We start from the raw sequence: 18,825 nt of genomic DNA, 5'->3' as shown, positions 1-18,825 counted from the left end.
CTAAATGCTCAGAACTCAAGAACTTCGTCGGATCAGCTCTCGGAGAGAATTCTAGGGCAGAACACTGCTCAAAAACCCCAAAATACTCAAGAAGAGAGTCCAAGAAGTGTGGAAAAGTGTGTAATGACGTCCAAATGACGTCTTATTTATAGGGGTGAGGCGCAGTACGGCCTCTGACATCAATACGGCCCGTACTGAAGATTTGAACTACAGTACGGCCGTATTGAATTCAGTACGGCCGTACTGAAGTTTCAAAAACTTCAGTACGGCCGTATTGGTTTCAGTACGGCCACACTGAAGTTCAAAAACTTCAGTACGTCCGTATTGGTTTCAGTACGGCCGTATTGTAGTTCAAATTGTTCAGTACGGCCGTACTGAACTTCTAGGAGGCCGTATTGAGCTTCAATCCTCCCACATCCTTATTTTAAGCTACTCTAAGACCTCTAAACCTACAGATAATCATCCTAGGGTCTTCCAGGAGTCCTTCTGGCTGACTTTCCTTCGGTCTTTGAGAGTCTTCGAGTCTTATTTCCGACCCGGACAATTTTAGGGGTCTACAGCTGCCCCCCCTTTACTTAGTCAAACGGCTTTTTGGTATACCGGTTGACAAGTAAAGGAGTTGACCCAATTGTCCGGGGAATAAGCCATCCTTCCGACTTGTAGTGTCTTCCGGTGGAAAATTGTTGAGTAGCCTCTCCAGGTTGAGTATTAGTCGTCGCCTCTCCAGGCTCGTGCATACCTCGGTGCTTCTGACAACCTCGGTAGCGTGAGTCTTGCCCTCTCTAGGGTTGCGTACCTCTGTGCTTCTAGTCACTTTGGTAGCGTGAGTCTTGCCCTCTCCAGGGTGAGTATTAGTCGTCGCCTCTCCAGGCTAGCGTGAGTCTTGCCCTCTCCAGGGTTGCGTACCTCTGTGCTTCTAGTTACTTTGGTAGCATGAGTCTTGCCCTCTCCAGGGTGAGTATTAGTCGTCGCCTCTCCAGGCTAGCGTGAGTCTTGCCCTCTCCAGGGTTGCGTACCTCTGTGCTTCTAGTCACTTTGGTAGCGTGAGTCTTGCCCTCTCCAGGGTGAGTATTAGTCGTCGCCTCTCCAGGCTAGCGTGAGTCTTGCCCTCTCCAGGGTTGCGTACCTCTGTGCTTCTAGTCACTTTGGTAGCATGAGTCTTGCCCTCTCCAGGGTGAGTATTAGTCGTCGCCTCTCCAGGCTAGCGTGAGTCTTGCCCTCTCCAGGGTTGCGTACCTCTGTGCTTCTAGTCACTTTGGTAGCGTGAGTCTTGCCCTCTCCAGAGTGAGTATTAGTCGTCGCCTCTCCAGGCTAGCGTGAGTCTTGCCCTCTCCAGGGTTGCGTACCTCTGTGCTTCTAGTCACTTTGGTAGCGTGAGTCTTGCCCTCTCCAGGGTGAGTATTAGTCGTCGCCTCTCCAGGCTAGCGTGAGTCTTGCCCTCTCCAGGGTTGCGTACCTCTGTGCTTCTAGTCACTTTGGTAGCGTGAGTCTTGCCCTCTCCAGGGTGAGTATTAGTCGTCGCCTCTCCAGGCTAGCGTGAGTCTTGCCCTCTCCAGGGTTGCGTACCTCTGTGCTTCTAGTCACTTTGGTAGCGTGAGTCTTGCCCTCTCCAGGGTGAGTATTATTCGTCGCCTCTCCAGGCTAGCGTGAGTCTTGCCCTCTCCAGGGTTGCGTACCTCTGTGCTTCTAGTCACTTTGGTAGCATGAGTCTTGCCCTCTCCAGGGTGAGTATTAGTCGTCGCCTCTCCAGGCTAGCGTGAGTCTTGCCCTCTCCAGGGTTGCGTACCTCTGTGCTTCTAGTCACTTTGGTAGCGTGAGTCTTGCCCTCTCCAGGGTGAGTATTAGTCGTCGCCTCTCCAGGCTAGCGTGAGTCTTGCCCTCTCCCGGGTTGCGTACCTCTGTGCTTCTAGTCACTTTGGTAGCGTGAGTCTTGCCCTCTCCAGGGTTGGCGATGATTTTGTCTCCACAGTCCACGATGCTGCTTCGACGATTGTTTTTGATTTTTGTGCCACTGAGGGCTGGATAACGCAGGGATCCGTCTAGGGGATGTGCAGTTACTCATAGGTTCTTGTGTCCCAACTTTCCAATGCGTAGTTGGTACCCATTGAGGAATTTCTGTTTCCTTGGGGTGTAGACACGAAGATGCTCTTTCTGATGTGAGCGATGCCTTATGATTGGCTGACGTCCTTTCGACGATGGTGGAGTATCCCGGTTATCCTTATTCGGGTGACTCTTTTTTGGTTTTCTGATCTTGTTGCCTCTGTGTAGGCTATCATCCGCTGGGGATTTTTTCGTTTTGTTGTGATTATCCTCTTCTGTTAGGCAGATCATCTTGACGCTTGATGTTTGGCTGAGAGCCGGATTCCACTTGGGGAATGATTATTTGTCTTTTGTGATTTCTTGAAGGGGTGCCTCTGAGTAGGCGAGTGGGGATTTAAAGTTTATATATCCCAGAGTATTATTTAGAAAGCCTCTTCAGGCTTAGCTTCACTCATCGCTTGAGTTGGAAAGCTATCCTCCACTGAGGAGGTCATAGTCCTTTCGACTCGGATATTCTGTTTAGACGATCAAACCCTCCTTGGGGAATCTTGCTGATCTTGGTTTGATAGCTTTCACTGGGGAATTTGGCCCGTGAGTGGAAGCTGAGATATCTCTGGGGAGTATTATTTCGGCGAGCCTCTCCAGGCTCAATTATTCTGTACAATGCTGTATTTTTTGTTCAACCCAAGAGCGCAAGCTGAGATGTCCCTTGGGGAGTATTATTTCGGCAAGCCTCTCCAGGCTCAGTTATTTTGTATGAGTATTATTTCGGCAAGCCTCTCCAGGCTCAGTTATTTTGTATGAGTATTATTTCGGCAAGCCTCTCCAGGCTCAGTTATTCTGTACGAGTATTATTTCGGCAAGCCTCTCCAGGCTCAGTTATTCTGTATGAGTATTATTTCGGCAAGCCTCTCCAGGCTTAGTTATTCTGTACGAGTATTATTTCGGCAAGCCTCTCCAGGCTCAGTTATTCTGTATGATGCGGAATCTTTGCCTTTTTTGTCGAATTTTGACTTTTTCTGTATTTTTGCCTTTTTTGTCATTTTTTGGCTTTTTCTGTTGACTGCTGTCATACACAAGCAATTTTTCTATTTTTCTATTTTATGCGATTGCCTCATGATAAGGTCTTTGAATGTGCAACTAATGTGTGTGTGATGCATAAAATGCAAGTTTAATTATTTTGTTAATGTTTTTAGAAAAATGAATGGCTCTCCCTATCCTCCTTTTCTTGGAGGAAATTCTGTCGTCGACGTGAGGGAAGATTTTTGTGAGCCTTTTTCGCAGGAGATTACGGATTTTATAGGAACCCCTCCAATTTTCTTTATTGACCGATTATTAAAGGAATTTCATACAATTTTTAAGAAACACCAATTTAGAGGCATAATCACATGGTCAAGAGAGAAGAGAAATGAATAGATATTTTATTGATATTCACAAATGTTTTTACAGAAAGATATACAAAAGGAATTTCTGAAGAATGGCTGGCCAGGGTAGGCTATATACATCAGGCTTAACAATTATATCTGTAATTGTTGCTCTTACGTTCCCCTAATTGCTTCGGGTGAGATGCCTGAGCCAGGAGTGTAGACGCTTGCTTCTAGAAGATAATCACTTGAACCGCCTTTCGGTTTTCGGTTCAAGTGATCGATGCTTGCTTTGTTTTTGTGTCTTATTCTTTTGCCCCTAATTTTTGCCTAGGACGTATCCTAGCGGGGATAAATTCGCCTTTGTTTTGCCTAGCACCCTTGTACTGGCGGGCTTTTTATTTTGCCCTAACTTTTGCCTAGGACGCCCTTTTCGAGTTTTCATCCTAGCGGGCCTATGCAAGCAACGTCTTCAAGCGTAGCACTTCTTTACCATGTCAGCGTTGACTAGGTATCGAAGTTCTTCTCCATCCATGTCTGTGAGGATCAATGCTCCTCCTGAGAAGGCTCGCTTCACCACGTATGGTCCTTCGTAATTCGGGGCCCACTTTCCGATTTTGTCCTTTTGAACTGGTAGCAACTTCTTCATTACCAACTCTCCCTCATGGTAGACTCGAGGGTGGACTTTCTTGTCAAAAGCCTTTTTTTTGATCTTCCTCTGATAGGCTTGACCATGGCATATGGCGTTCAGCCGTTTCTCTTTGATAAGGTTCAACTGGTCGTATCGGCTTTGAACCCATTCTGCCTCGGAAAGTTTTGCTTCCATGATTACCCTTAGAGAAGGTATTTCGACCTCGACGGGTAGAACTGCGTACTGAAGTCCTATAACCATGAAGAGCGAAGGGTAACATCTCGTGCTAGTCTTTAAATGAAACAACCATCTTTTGCACTATTTTTTTGATGTTCTTATTGGTTGCCTCGACTGCCCCATTTATCTTCGGCCGATATGGGGAAGAGTTGTGGTGTTGGATCTTGAATTCTTGGCACAGTTCTTCCACCATTTTATTATTCGGATTAGATCCATTTTCAGTGATGATTTATTTCTCCATGCTTCCACTAGATTATTCTAAAATCATTTGGGACAAGAGAGAAAAGAAGGGAAAGATACTTTTATTCTGAAGTTTGTGTTTTAGAGGGGATTTATTTTTCAAAAATGGTTTTTGTAAGAATGGTTGGCCAAGGTAGGCTTATGTGTTTAGGCTTGTTTGATTAAACACTTATGAAGTTAAGAAAATCTTTGTTTATTGACGTTGTGATTTGACAACTTAGATAGCTTCCCTTGAACCTTTCTTGAATTCGGCTCGTGGTACCATCATGGATTTCTTTTGTTTTTTGATTGTCCTTATTTTTGCCTAAAACACCCTTTTGTGGCGTTTTAGCGGACTTTTGTTTTTATTCATTTTTGCAACCCTAACTTTTGCCTAGGTCACCCTTTTGTGGGATTCCTAGCGGGTCTTTTGCTCTTATTTTTGCGCAGCCCCCTTTTTGGGTTTCCTGCCAAGCTTCTTTTATTTTAAAAGATTTCTTTTTACCCATGATGGCACTTGTCGAGGCCAAGGGAAGGTGCTCCAGGTTGTCACACACACTTCCACATAAAAATGATGCGGGTTTATTATTATTAAGATGATTTTAACCTCATTCATGTTTATTCAAACAGGGTTAAAAATAATGTGGTTTAGAATTTTATTATAAGCAAGAAAAGAAGCAATGAGAAAGAATAAAGAATGATTTTATTATAATCATAGCGGAAACATGTGTCCTTATTTCATCACTGATATGGGTCCCAATGTTGACCTCTTTTATCTCTCGGCCCGGCCCCCAAATTCACAGTTTCCAATTTCTCTTGATATAGTTGGAGTAGACGAGCTTCTTGATCTAGCAGTCTTTGCAGATCCGGAGAGATGGTCTCCTCATCACTGTCCAACTCAACCCATTCATCTTCAACTTTCGGATCCCGGTCAGAGCGAACAATTACAGACATAATTATTTTATTGGTTCTGTTTAGGTTTAGAATTATTAATGTTAATGAGGAAAGAGAGAAAAGAACCAAAAGAGAGAGTGATGTGTGAAAAATGCCTCTTTATTGATATGTATTAAAATTTGTACAAAGACCCTTATTTACATGAAAAGGTTCTCATGATCTCGGGTACTGATCATGAGTCCCTAAAAGAAAAATATGAAGGGGCCCTATCGTGGCTTGTTCTTCTCTCTATTCCTGCTTTGGCCGAGGATTCTTGCTCACGTCGGGCGCTGTCGAATCAAAAGTGATCCACCCGGCATCGATAAGGTCTTGGACCTTATATTTGAGAGCTCTACAGTTCTCCGTTGAATGCCCCGGTACCCCCGAATGGTATAGACATTTGTCTTGCGGTTTGTACCAATCGGGATGAGGTGGATCGATCTTCTTTGGTGGAACGTAAGCTAGAAGACGTGCTTCCACTAGCTTCGGCAGGAGGTCGCTATATGTGGTCGGAAGTTTATCAAACTTCTTCACAGAGTTGTATTGCGACTTTCCTGACTTCGAAGTGGAGGAAGACAAGGAAATGGTTATGGCGCTGACTCCTCTCTCCTTCTTCTTCCCAAAGGTCTTCTTAGCTTTAAATGATTGGGAAGGTTTAGCTAGCTTCCCACTTTTCAGCTCTTGTTCCACTTTTCCTCCAACATGATGGGACTCATGGTCACTGTGCTCAGCCCCGTGTATGTTGTGGTGACGCATGAGTTCCATTATTTGCGCCATTTGCTCCTTGAGCTGTGAGAGCTCGGCTGTAAGCTTCTTATTTTGTTCCTCCAACGCGTCCATCTTCTTGATTTTCTGCGCGCGCGTGAGGACAGAGAGATGACCATCCACTTTCTAAAATGAATGCTTAATCTAATTTTATTTATGGAGTGAATACACACTTGACATGAGCTTGGTAACCCTCTATCTTTAAGGTTCTGCCTTTTTAAGACGAAGTTTTACCACCCTCCTTGACTTATGACCTCTCCCCAACGGAGAAACTCAATAGTCGTGGGTCTCTTTCACTCATGTCAAGGGGTATTGGTGAACCTAAAATGCATGGTTTATGAGGATGCATGATGTCTTATTGGTAATGATGCACATGCTCCTTACTTTTATTATATTTTCACACATTGTCTTTCCTCTCATGTCATGGTATTTTCATGCATGAGGATTATTCTTAGACCTTATCACGAGGTTTATTTTTAGTGCACAAACAATATCACATAAACCTATACACAAACAATTCACTCATCCACGAACAGTCACGAGCGAATCACGAGGTAGGGGTATCCTGCATAAAAGTGCATATTCAAGGTGGTTCTAACTGTTCTCACCGGTCTGAGGCCCCCAAGGTGCCCCCATTATAGGGACCCAATTCCTCTCGTCGTAAGTCGATGGAAAGTTCCAACGCACTGTCGGACTCGAGTTCATGGTTATCACCTTGAGTGATGTTTTCCGACAACGGTCTACGGGCACCTATAGACCCATTCGACAACCGGCCGTACTAACATCCACTCCCTATGGCTTTCCACTCATGCCCCCGGGTATAGAGGGAACTGTTGTGTGCAAAGGTTTGTGTGCAGTTTTTATTTCAAACAATTGCAAAAATTTTAAACATTCAACAGTTATTAAAAGCCACATAGATAAAACATATTATCATACAAGCAAGGGGTAATGAAGTAATTTTAAACTATTATTTTAAAAATAATCCATCACTAAATGGGACTGACTCTCGAGGCTTCCCCAGTGGAGTCGCCATCTGTCGCCACCCGCCGAAACGGACCTTGGCATTCGCGACGATGGTCGGACTCTTTTTAATAGTTCGAAATGTGGTGGATTGTTAGAACGACTTATTCTCAAACTGAGACCTCATCGAACTAACAATTTTATTAAATGATTCACCAATCCATATTAATCCCAAGCGGGACCCTCCATGGATTAGTGGTTTTCACAAAAAGAAGGGTTCTTGGAGTCGCCACCAATGTTTTACTCAAAACATTGGAAAAAGGGATAAGGCAATTGATTTTCGCAAATCAACCTTGGCCATTACAACCAGAGTTGGGTAAGGGAGTCGGTTACGTGCGGGGAAGGTGTTAGCACCCCACAACGCCCCTTTCGGGTTCCCTATGACGGATTATTTCATAAATAACAGTGTAAAATTACTAAATTACCCCTATTTATTATAAGCGATTATAAATTAAATATCTACATGATGACAATTTTAAATATGCAACAATCAGAAAGCAGTAAAAGAAGGGATTTTAAGAAAGAAACCTTTGAAGCGTGCTTTTATATATTTCAATGAAGTTTAGGAGGCTTTTTGGCGCTCCCTCCCTCTACAAGCTCGCTCACTCCTTCCTAAAAATTAATCTTTACTATGGAAATCAAAAAGATTTCCCTTCGACTAGTTCGAATTCTCAAGCTAAATGCTCAGAACTCAAGAACTTCGTCGGATCGGCTCTCGGAGAGAATTCTAGGGCAGAACACTGCTCAAAAACCCCAAAATACTCAAGAAGAGAGTCCAAGAAGTGTGGAAAAGTGTGTAATGACGTCCAAATGACGTCTTATTTATAGGGGTGAGGCGCAGTACGGCCTCTGACATCAATACGACCCGTACTGAAGATTTGAACTACAGTACGGCCGTATTGAATTCAGTACGGCCGTACTGAAGTTTCAAAAACTTCAGTACGGCCGTATTGGTTTCAGTACGGCCGCACTGAAGTTCAAAAACTTCAGTACGTCCGTATTGGTTTCAGTACGGCCGTATTGTAGTTCAAATTGTTCAGTACGGCCGTACTGAACTTCTAGGAGGCCGTATTGAGCTTCAATCCTCCCACATCCTTATTTTAAGCTACTCTAAGACCTCTAAACCTACAGATAATCATCCTAGGGTCTTCCAGGAGTCCTTCTGGCTGACTTTCCTTCGGTCTTTGAGAGTCTTCGAGTCTTATTTCCGACCCGGACAATTTTAGGGGTCTACACCAAGTAGTTCCATCACACAGTTGTCTCCATTGGTAGAGAGGCCTTTTGGGTGGTATCCAAAAGCAAAAACCGTGAGGGCTAGGCCCAAAGCGGATAACAATACAAGAAAATTATGTGAGAAGGAGTGGAGCAACCAAATTTTGAGAAGACGTGTTTGGTACCAATTTATGTATATTTTGGTTCTCTCTATTGTTTGGTTAGATACCTATTTGAGAATTTTCTTGCATTTTTATCCACCATATTGGTGAGGAGCTATTTCTAGTGATCCCTGGTGGTTCCAGGAGAACTTGTGGTGTACCATTGATTATTATTAGTGGAGCTTTTACTAGATAAGGTCTCATGAGTTTTTACCTCACATTGAGGGTTTTCCCACTTTAAAATTTGGTGCTTGTTGATTTCTATTTTTATGTTTCGTGCATCTGCTAAAATTATTTTGTTGCTTCCAGAGCCTATTATTATTTATACAGGGAAAAAGGAGATCCAGTTTTGCTTCCGCTTAATTGTTATTATTCTGGTTATCTTTCCTAACAACTGGTATTAGAGCTTCGGTTAGGGGCTCTGGTTTCTTTTCTGAAGATGGGTGAAGGCGATGTTGCTGGTACAATGATTAAATTGGATTCCACCAATTACTCTATTTGGAAGTCTCGAATGGAAGATTTGTTATTTTGTAGAGACCTGTATGATCCCATTGAGGCTAGTGGCACCAAACCAGCAGATAAATCTGAAGAAGATTGGAAGAAGGCCAATAAGAAGACTATTGGCATGATCAGAAAATGGATAGATCAAAGCATTTATCATCATGTGTCTAGTGAGACTAATGCTTTCAATTTATGGAAGAAATTGAGTGAGATATTTGAGTTTAAAATGCACAAAACAAGGCGTTCCTCATCCGAAAGTTAGTAAACTTAAAATACAAAGATGATTCGTCAGTGGCAGAGCACTTAAGCAATTTTCAGAATTTGGTGTGAATCAGTTGAATACTATGGAGATTGTATTAGATGATGAGCTATTGGCATTGTTGTTGCTTAGTTCATTACCAGATAGTTGGGAGACATTGACGGTATCTCTAAGTAACTCTGCTCCTAATGGGAAGCTGACTTTTAATATGGTTAAAGATGGTCTCCTGAATGAAGAAACTAGGAGAAAGGGACAAGGAATGGTTAGTTCTTCAACTCATAATGAAGCTTTGGTTATGGAATCAAGGGGGAGAAGCCATCAAAGAAACCATCAGAGATATGATGATCGTATCAAGTCAAGAGGAAGATCAAGGACAAGGAAAGACATTAAGTGTTTCCATTGCAATAAAATGGGACACGTAATGAAAGAGTGAAAGTTCCTTAAGCGAGATAAATCAAGGGGTAGAGGCAATGATAAAAGAGAAGACAAAGACACTATTGCAGTTGTATCTAATGGTGAAGTTGTCATTGTTTATGATAATAATTCTATTAATCTTGCATTACAGGAGTATGAATGGGTTATTGATTCTGCTGCCTCATTTCATGTTACACCATACCGTGAGTACTTTACATCCTACACTGTCGGAGATTTTGGGCAAGTGAAGATGGGAAATCAAGGGGTAAGTAAGGTTGCTGGCATTGGAGAAATTTGGTTGGAGACTAATATCGGATGCAAGTTACACTTGAAGAACATCAGGCACATCCCTAACATGCGCCTCAACTTGATCTCAGTACAAGAACTTGATGAAGATGGTTACCATAATTCTTTTGGTAATAGCAAATGGAAATGCACCAGAGGGACTTTGGTGATAGCAAAGGGAGAGAAACAGAATACTCTTTATTGGACATCAGCTAAGTTGTCTACACCTCAAGTGAATGCAATTGAGGATTGCTCTACAAATTTATGGCATAAACGTCTTGGTCACTTGAGTGAGAAGGGTCTTCATGCTCTTGCAAGACAAGGGTTGCTTCCAATTGAAGGTACATCTCTTGAAACTTGTTCTAATTGCCTTGTTGGTACACAACACATAATTCCTTTCTGCACTTATCCTCCACGTAGAAGGTGATGGAACTACTTGGAGAAGATTGATGTTCTTCAAGTTGAACCATGATAAGTCCCTTCTTCTCTTGAGGTTCTTCACTTCAATGGAAGATTTGGATGAGTTCAAGCTTCAAAAGCTTGAAGATGCTTCCCAAGGTGGTTCGGTTTCTCTTGAAGGAGAGAAACTTGAGGAACCAAGCACAAATGAGAAGTTCCTTTGTGAAGCTTCTAGGAGAAGGAGATTCTCCACGAAATTGGACTCTTGAAATGAGAGAGAATTTCTGAATTCTAAGTCTCATAACTGTCAAAAGTGATTACAAGAGTAGAAATTACAAATATATAGAGGTAGGTAGCTTAAGGAGCAAGCTATCCTTAACCATGAAGTAAGCTAAGGAGAAGCTTGTAGCACAAGCTTCTCATCTCCTTGAAGGTTAGAGAAGCAATTCGGTCAAAGAAAGGAGACTAGGCAAGGTGGGCGGATTTGGTCTCTTTTGGCTCCTTGAATTAATTTCAAAAATGTTTGATTTGGTTTAGTTAGGTTCATCCAATGATGATGAAACCTAGATAAATCAAATCTATGAAAAATTAGGAGCAAAATGAGTTCAATATGTAAAATTTTGCTTAGGTCTAATTATGGCCCAATTACTAGTCACTCCCTCAAGCATTGCTAAATGTCACCCCTCTTTTCCTACTGAAAAAATAGAAAATGAGTGTATAAACAAAGGAGGTTAAATGGAGTCAAACTCTCCAAGTAACCCACCCTAGAATCAATATACAATGACTAATAAAAGAAATTAAAGTGTCTCACAAATACAAAGGCAAAAATAAGCCTATACAAGAGAACTATGTACAAGATATTTACAACTAGAACTATGCCTTCTCTTCATGATAGAGTGGTCCAAATTGAAGAGTACCTTGGGCTTGGAAATCCCACTTGTCTTTAAGGTGTCCACTGGTCTTCAAGGTGTCCATAGCTCTAGATATTAGGCCATTGGCCCATGGTCCATCATCCCGTTCCTCTTGGTTCCTTCAATGTATCACCTCTTGGATTCCTTGGCCTTAGCCATAGTCTATCAGAAGGCCACATATATTGGATTTAGTTCACACAGATGTTTGCACTATGGATGCTAAAATTGAAGTTAGATGAGAAACACATAGAAGGGGGGTTGAATATGTGTGTGTGAACAAAGGAATTTTAAAATCATTTTCGCAAGGAGACTTTCTTTCGTCTAGTAAAATGGTATTAGTGAATGCTGAATGGAAACTACCCAAGATTGGTTTAACAAAATCATTTTGCGACTAAGGGATTCATCGTCTGCTTAGAGAAAATACTTTTTAAACGAAAACTGTTCTTTTAGGATAACCAGTTCAACAAGTATTGTTTTCGTTTGAAGATAGTTTTAATAGATAATAAGCATTAAACAGATTTTTTAGTATATTAAATCAGTCAAATAAAAGTGCGTCTAAAATATAAGGATAGTGCTAGTATTTTTATACTGGTTCTCTCAAACTGAGCTACGTCCAGTCTCCTTCAAATGAAGGGTTCCACTAGATATTCAATAAAATACAAGTTTTGTTTGCTCAACCTCTTTAAGCTCACAGTGAGTATTATAGACCATCCAGGTCACGACCACTCCTGGTCCCAAGTATTCTCAACAACTTCTGGCTCGTCAACTTCACTCGCAGACGCTAGTATTCTTAAACCACTTCTGGTTTCCCGAGTATTCTCAACCACTCCTAGTTCGTCAACCTCACTTGCTGACGCTAGTATTCTTTGCTCAACCACTTCTGGCTCTTAGTGAGTATTCTCGACCAACTCCTGGTCCGTTGACTTCACTCATCAACGCTAGTATTCTTTACTCAACCACTTCTAGCTCGCAGTGAGTATTCTTTGACAAGCCTCTCCAGGCTTTACAAGTATTCTTTCCCTAGCCTCTTCAAGCTTTACAAATATTAACTAGGCAAGTTTGGTTTGATTGTTTGAGTTACTCTCATAGATAGGATACAAATATGACAACACTCACTAAGGTTCTTGTTCCTAAGTTACACTTGGAACTCCTTACTCTATAGAGATGAATACACTATGGTACATTTGACTCTACTCGTTCTATCTCTACTTTTTTCTTCATGGGCTTGATATCACTCTTTTTCTATGTCTAAAGCCGACCATTTAAGGTTTGAGGTAGTGATATATATATTCTTGTAGAATCTGCCCGTTGCAAGTGTCCGTTGAAGCAGATTTAGTCGTTTATGACTAGTTTGATCTTCTCATTTAATGCTCAGATCCTTGCATTAAATGTTGCTTCCCGTTCATGGACATTGCATGTATTTTTCTTTGCCTTGTTAGCAGCCGTGTCTGAATTTAGCAGAGACCTAGGAACGTTTTTTGTCCTTTTTCGGTCACGTAGCTGTAGGGCGTTGTCTTTTTCTAAAAAAAGTAATGCACTTTTTCTAACACATGCATGCTTTTACTTTTGCGTGTGTTTCTTCTTCTTGTTTTCTTCCTTTAATCACGCTATTACGTTGAGAGTACTTATGTGATCGTAGACGATGCCTGAGTAGTCCTTTGAGACTTGATTCTTTAAGTGTTGGCATGGCAGTCTTTGTTTGCATCTATTAATCTCATGCGTCTCACGTCTTGTTCTTCATCTGAGTATTTGACGTTGATGTTTTGACTTCTTCTATGGTCTAGTCAACATGGACAGATTTTTTTTTCGTCTAGAGTATCTTTTAGTCAGTGTTGTCCTTAGTCTGATGCATGATTGATTTTTCTCTGACTTTTGACACATGCTTTGTCTGATTTGCGCTTTCAAGCGGTTGCACTTGACATTTTTGTGTTTGCGCTGTAGGTTGTTCTTGACACACCTTTGTCTTGATATTAGACTTTAAGATCGTCTAACGCATATTCGTATTCCATCTATTCATTTGTTGATGTTCAGTTTCCTCTATCATTTACTTCATTTGCTATCTGTCTTGACTTGTCTGATCCTTATGACGTGCCTTGCCTCGACTATTCTACATTTGAGTTGATCGCTGGACTTTATCTGAAGGTTTCATGAATTTCGTCTAATGTTCAACCTTCTTTCGTCTTGTTCTTGATTTAGTCTTGTTTTGGTGTTTGTTCTGGCCTTTGTTTTGATACTTCAAGACTTAGACTTGTGGTAAGCCTTGACTAGCACTTGAACGTTTATCTGGCTTTTGATCAGATTTACCCTTGCTGCTTGATCAATCGTTACCTAATGTTCTAGTTTTGATTCATTCCATGCTCCAAAATCTTGTAGTTAATGCATTTAACCTTGCGTTAAATGTTTGCTTGCCAGGATTGCACCACGAGAAGTCTCTTATGCAGTTTGCTTACTTCTATGTTTGATTTTAATCATGACTTAGATGTGTTTGTGCCTCTTCTGATATTTTGGCTGCAAAAGTGTTGTCTTTTTCTAAAGAGTGGTTGTATTTGCTCTAACGCAGCTTTGACTTATGGTCTCATGGTTTTCTATTTGTCTCCCTTTTTGTTCAAACAATCTGATGTCTTCGTATCTTCTTCTTGTGTAGCTGATATGCACCATTTCTTAGCTTAATTTAGACGATTTTCCATGTTCTTCGTCTTCGTCTAAAACTTGAGTCTTAGTCTCTGAACCATTTCTTCGTCTCCTCCTTATCTATTGTCTGATATTTGATCTTTGACCTTTGAGCTTTATTTTGATGTTTTTTCAGTATTTGACCATTCTTATTGGTCTTGATTCAGCCTTTTGTCTAGTGTAGTCTAGTACAGTTTGAGCGTTTATTTTACTCTTGATCAGACTTAGTCTTGTATCGTTTGAGGCTTGATCATTTTCCCTCTTGTGTTGGGCTTGGCTTTATTTAATCTCTTCAATTGATGTCCTATAGCTTTTACCCTTTATCTTGGTTCTGGCGTAGGGAGTGGTACACGCTCTATTCTTCATCTTGTCTGTACTTATGTTTTTCTGAAACACTAACACATTTGTTAGAAATAACAACATGTATTATATTTATCTCATTCAAAACCTTGCTAGGATTGCTTCGTCTAACTCAACAAAAACCCTTAGTGGTTACACTTATTTTGTCACTTATTGATGATCATTCTAGAAAAGTGAGGGCTTTTGTTTTGAAATCCAAAGATCAGGTACTCGATGTGTTCAAACACTTTCATGCAAGTGTTGAAAGAGAAACAGGAAAATTGTTGAAGTGTGTTAGAGTAGATAATGGTGGTGAATACAGGGGTCCATTTGAGCACTATTACAGGGACCATGGCATCAAGCTTGAGAAGACATTTCCAAAGACCCATCAACACAATGGGGTTGCAGAGAGAATGAACCGCACAATTAATGATAGAATCATATGCATGCTCTCTCATGCCAAACTACCTAAAGCCATCTGGGGTGAAGCTTTGAGAACTGCAGTGGACTTGATCAACCTTTCTCCCTTTATTCCTCTTGATAATGATGTTCCAAAGAGGGTGTGGAGAGGGAAAGATGTCTCCTATAGTCACTTGAGGGTGTTTGGCTACAAGTCATTTGTTCATATCCCTAAAGATGAAAGAACCAAGCTTGATAGTAAGTCTAAATAATGTGTTTTCTTGGGTTATGGTCGTGATGATTTTGGTTACAGGTTTTAGGATCCAGTTGATAAAAAGATTGCTAGAAGCCGAGATGTTGTTTTTCTTGAAGACCAAACCATAGAAGATATTGTTAATGTAGTAAAACTTTTCATTTATTTTTTATTGCTATAATTAATTATGGTTGCTTGTATTAGTGGGTAAAGTTCTGTTGTAATTATGTTTGCTTAGTCCAGTAGATAATATCTTGTTAGGTATCTAATTTTAGGCAAATCTACACACTTAATGATGGTGGGAACATGTGTTTTACTGACAACATTTATGGACTCTATGTATAACTATCATTTTTCATGTATTTGCCTTATATATGAATAAAAAACAAGCAGAATGGTATGGTTATTCAGCAAATACGAAATTTCTCTATTCCCTAACCTTTCCTCTTCTCTGTTTTATGGTTTGTATGTTTTTTATGTTTTATGCTTCCGCTGCCCATTGCTTGTCTTAACTGTGGTATCAAGAGCATTGTTCTTATAGGCTGTGGGTCTGAAAAAAAATTGAGAGGAGAGATTAAACACTTGTGAGTGAGTGATAAAATGGCATTGAGGAATAATGGTGTATTTGTTGTTCCTCAATTTCCTGGGGAAAACTATCACATATGGATTGTCAAAATGAGATCATGTTTGAAGTCTTTTGGCTTATGGGAGTATGTAGATCAAGATAAGGAAGTTCCAGCATGAGAGCTAATCCTACCATAGCTCAAATAAAGCAACATGAAGAGGAAACTTTGAAGAAGGAAAAAGTTGTCTCATGTTTACATTCAGCATTGACAGATGATGTTTTTACAAGCATTATGCATTTGGAAACAATAAAACAAATATGGGATGAGCTGAACGAACGATATGCTGGTGATGAACGGGTGAGATCCATCAAACTATTGACTCTTAAAAGAGAGTTTGAAATGCTGAAAATGAAGGAAAGTGAATAAGTCAAGGAGTACACTTCAAAGCTGTCTCACTTGGTGAATCAAATGAGATTGTATGGTGAGGTGGTCCATGACCACAAGGTAGTCGAAAAAATGCTGATTAGTCTACCCGTAAAATTTGAAGCCAAAGTTGCTGCCATTGAAGAGTCATGTGATCTTAAGAAACTAACCATTTCTGAAATGGCCAGTAAATTGCAAGCTCATGAGCAAAGATTCTCCATGAGAATGGATGATGTAACTGAAGGTGCATTTCAAGCAAGACACAAGGGAAAGCAAGCTGGTCAAAAAAATCAAAAGAAGCAAAATTATAAAGCAGTTGGTGACCAAAAGGGGAAAACCAAGATGGATGGGAGTAGTGAATCTGCAGCAAACAATCATTTTCCTCCTTGTTCTACATGTAAAAGAAAAAATCACTTGTCGAAAGATTGTTGGTATAAGGGGAAGCCTCAAATCCAATGTAACATTTGTAAGAAGTGGGGACATAGAGAGAGGTACTGTAGATTCAGGCAGAACCAATCTCAACCACAACATGCACATCAAGTTAACTTCACCGATCAGCTATTCCAAGATGAAGAACACTTGTTTATGGCTACTCAAACAAGTAGTTCAGGTTCAAATGATGTATGGTATGTTGATAGTGGGTGCACAAACCACATGGCGAGGGACTCAAGTCTCTTTACTCTTTGGATAGGGCTGTCCAAACTAAAGTTAAGCTTGAAAATGGAGATATTGTACAAGATGAAGGAAGAGGTATTGTTTCTGTTGACACTAGTAAAGGTCCTAAATTTATTCATGATGTTTTATTTATTCCTGATTTGGATCAAAATTTGCTAAGTGTTGCCCAACTAATGAAGAGAGGATATTCTCTTTCATTTAAAAACAATGGCTGTATCATATTGGATTCAAATGATTTTGAAGTTATTAAGGTTGAAATGTGTGATAATAGATTTCCAATCATTTTGAATCAAGTGAATGAATCAGCTCTTGTTTCCAAACATGATGATTCTGTTTTATGGCACAAAAGATATGATCACTTTAATATGGGTGCTTTGAAATTTTTGCAAACTCATGATATGGTGAAAGACATGCCTATGATGGGTATTATTGATGATTTATGTGATGCTTGTCAATTGGGAAAAATGCATAGAAAGTCTTTTTCATCAACAAATGTCACATGAGCAAAGAAAAAATTGGAGCTTATTCACACTGACTTGTGTGGTCCAATGAGTGTTCCTTCTCTTAGCCAAAGCAAATATTTTCCTCTGTTTATTGATGATTTGACAAGAATGACATGGGTGTATTTTTTATCAAGTAAAGCTTAAACTTTTGATGTCTTTAAAAAGTTTAGAGCCATGGTGGAGTCTCAAAGTGCCTGCAAAATTAAAATGTTGAGATCTGACAATGGGAAGGAGTATACATCTAATGAGTTTAATGCATTTTGTGAAGATATGGGCATTGTTCATTGTCGCCACCCGCCGAAACGGACCTTGGCATTCGCGACGATGGTCGGACTCTTTTTAAAGTTTTGAAAAATGATGGATTGTTAGAACGACTTATTCTCAAACTGAGACCTCATCGAACTAACAATTTTATTAAATGATTCACCAATCCATATTAATCCCAAGCGGGACCCTCCATGGATTAGTGGTTTTCACAAAAAGAAGGGTTCTTGGAGTCGCCACCAATGTTTTACTCAAAACATTGGAAAAAGATATAAGGCAATTGATTTCATAAATCAACTTTGGCCATTACAACCAGAGTCGGGTAAGGGAGTCGGTTACGTGCGGGGAAGGTGTTAGCACCCCACAACGCCCCTTTCGGGTTCCCTATGACGAATTATTTCATAAATAACAGTGTAAAATTACTAAATTACCCCTATTTATTATAAACGACTATGAATAAGATATCTACATGATGAATAAATTAAACATGCGATGCAACAATCAGAAAGCAGTAAAAGAAAGGATTTTGAAGAAGAAACCTTTGAAGCGTGCTTTTATATATATTCAAATATTAGGAGGCTTTTTGGCGCTCCCTCCCACTACACGCTCGCTCGCTCCTTCCCTAAAAATTAATCTTTACTATGGAAATCAAAAAGATTTCCCTTCGACTAGTTCGAATTCTCAAGCTAAATGCTCAGAACTCAAGAACTTCGTCAGATCGGCTCTCGGAGAGAATTCTAGGGCAGAACACTGCTCAAAAACCCCAGAATACTCAAGAAGAGAGTCCAAGAAGTGTGGAAAAGTGTGGAATGACGTCCAAATGACGTCCTATATATAGGAGTGAGGCGCAGTACGGCCTCTGGAGTCAATACGGCCCGTATTGAGTTTTTGAACTTCAATACGGCCGTATTGAATTCAGTACGGCCGTATTGAAGTTCAAAAACTTCAATACGGCTGTATTGGTTTCAGTACGGCCGTATTGTAGTTCAAAATGTGCAGTACGGCCGTACTGAACTCCAAGGAGGCCGTATTGAGCTCCAATCTTCCCACTTCCTTATTTTTAGCTACTCTAAGACCTCTAAACCTACAGATAGTCATCCTATGGTCTTCTAGGAGTCCTTCTGGCTGACTTCCCTTCGATCTTTGAGAGTCTTCGAGTCTTATTTCCGACCAGGACAATTTTAGGGGTCTACATTCATCAACTGACAGTAAGTTATACTCCTGAACAAAATGGAGTTTTTGAGAGAAAAATAGAATAGTTATGGAGATGGAAAGATGCTTAATTGCTGAAAAGAAATTGCCTAAATGTTTTTAGGCTAAAGCTGTTTATACAACCGTGTATCTTTTGAATAGGCTACCAACAAGAGTTGTTCAAGAGAGAA

General features: G+C 40.5%; 1 protein-coding gene across 1 annotated transcript; it reads left to right on the top strand.

Annotated features, from left to right (window-relative positions):
- The first annotated feature begins 16,094 nt into the window (after nt 1-16,094).
- LOC145954851 (uncharacterized) lies at nt 16,095-17,179 on the top strand. The gene is made up of 2 exons (XM_083069535.1): nt 16,095-16,627; nt 16,693-17,179. The coding sequence occupies exons 1-2, from the start codon at nt 16,095-16,097 to the stop codon at nt 17,177-17,179; spliced, it is 1,020 nt and encodes a 339-aa protein (XP_082925661.1).
- Nucleotides 17,180-18,825: the final 1,646 nt, after the last annotated feature.

The sequence above is a fragment of the Cajanus cajan genome, chromosome 2, assembly GCF_000230855.2.
Source record: "Cajanus cajan strain Asha chromosome 2, NIPB_CcT2T_4, whole genome shotgun sequence".
NCBI lineage: Eukaryota > Viridiplantae > Streptophyta > Magnoliopsida > Fabales > Fabaceae > Cajanus > Cajanus cajan.
This window is presented reverse-complemented; position numbering and strand designations above follow the sequence as displayed.

Bases quoted from the DNA above. Each gene is read 5' to 3' on its own strand.
- LOC145954851 (XM_083069535.1), top strand. From the start codon at position 16,095: ATGCTGATTAGTCTACCCGTAAAATTTGAAGCCAAAGTTGCTGCCATT. The intron at 16,628-16,692 runs GTATGTTGATAG...CTCTTTGGATAG, and splicing joins TCAGGTTCAAATGATGTATG to GGCTGTCCAAACTAAAGTTA.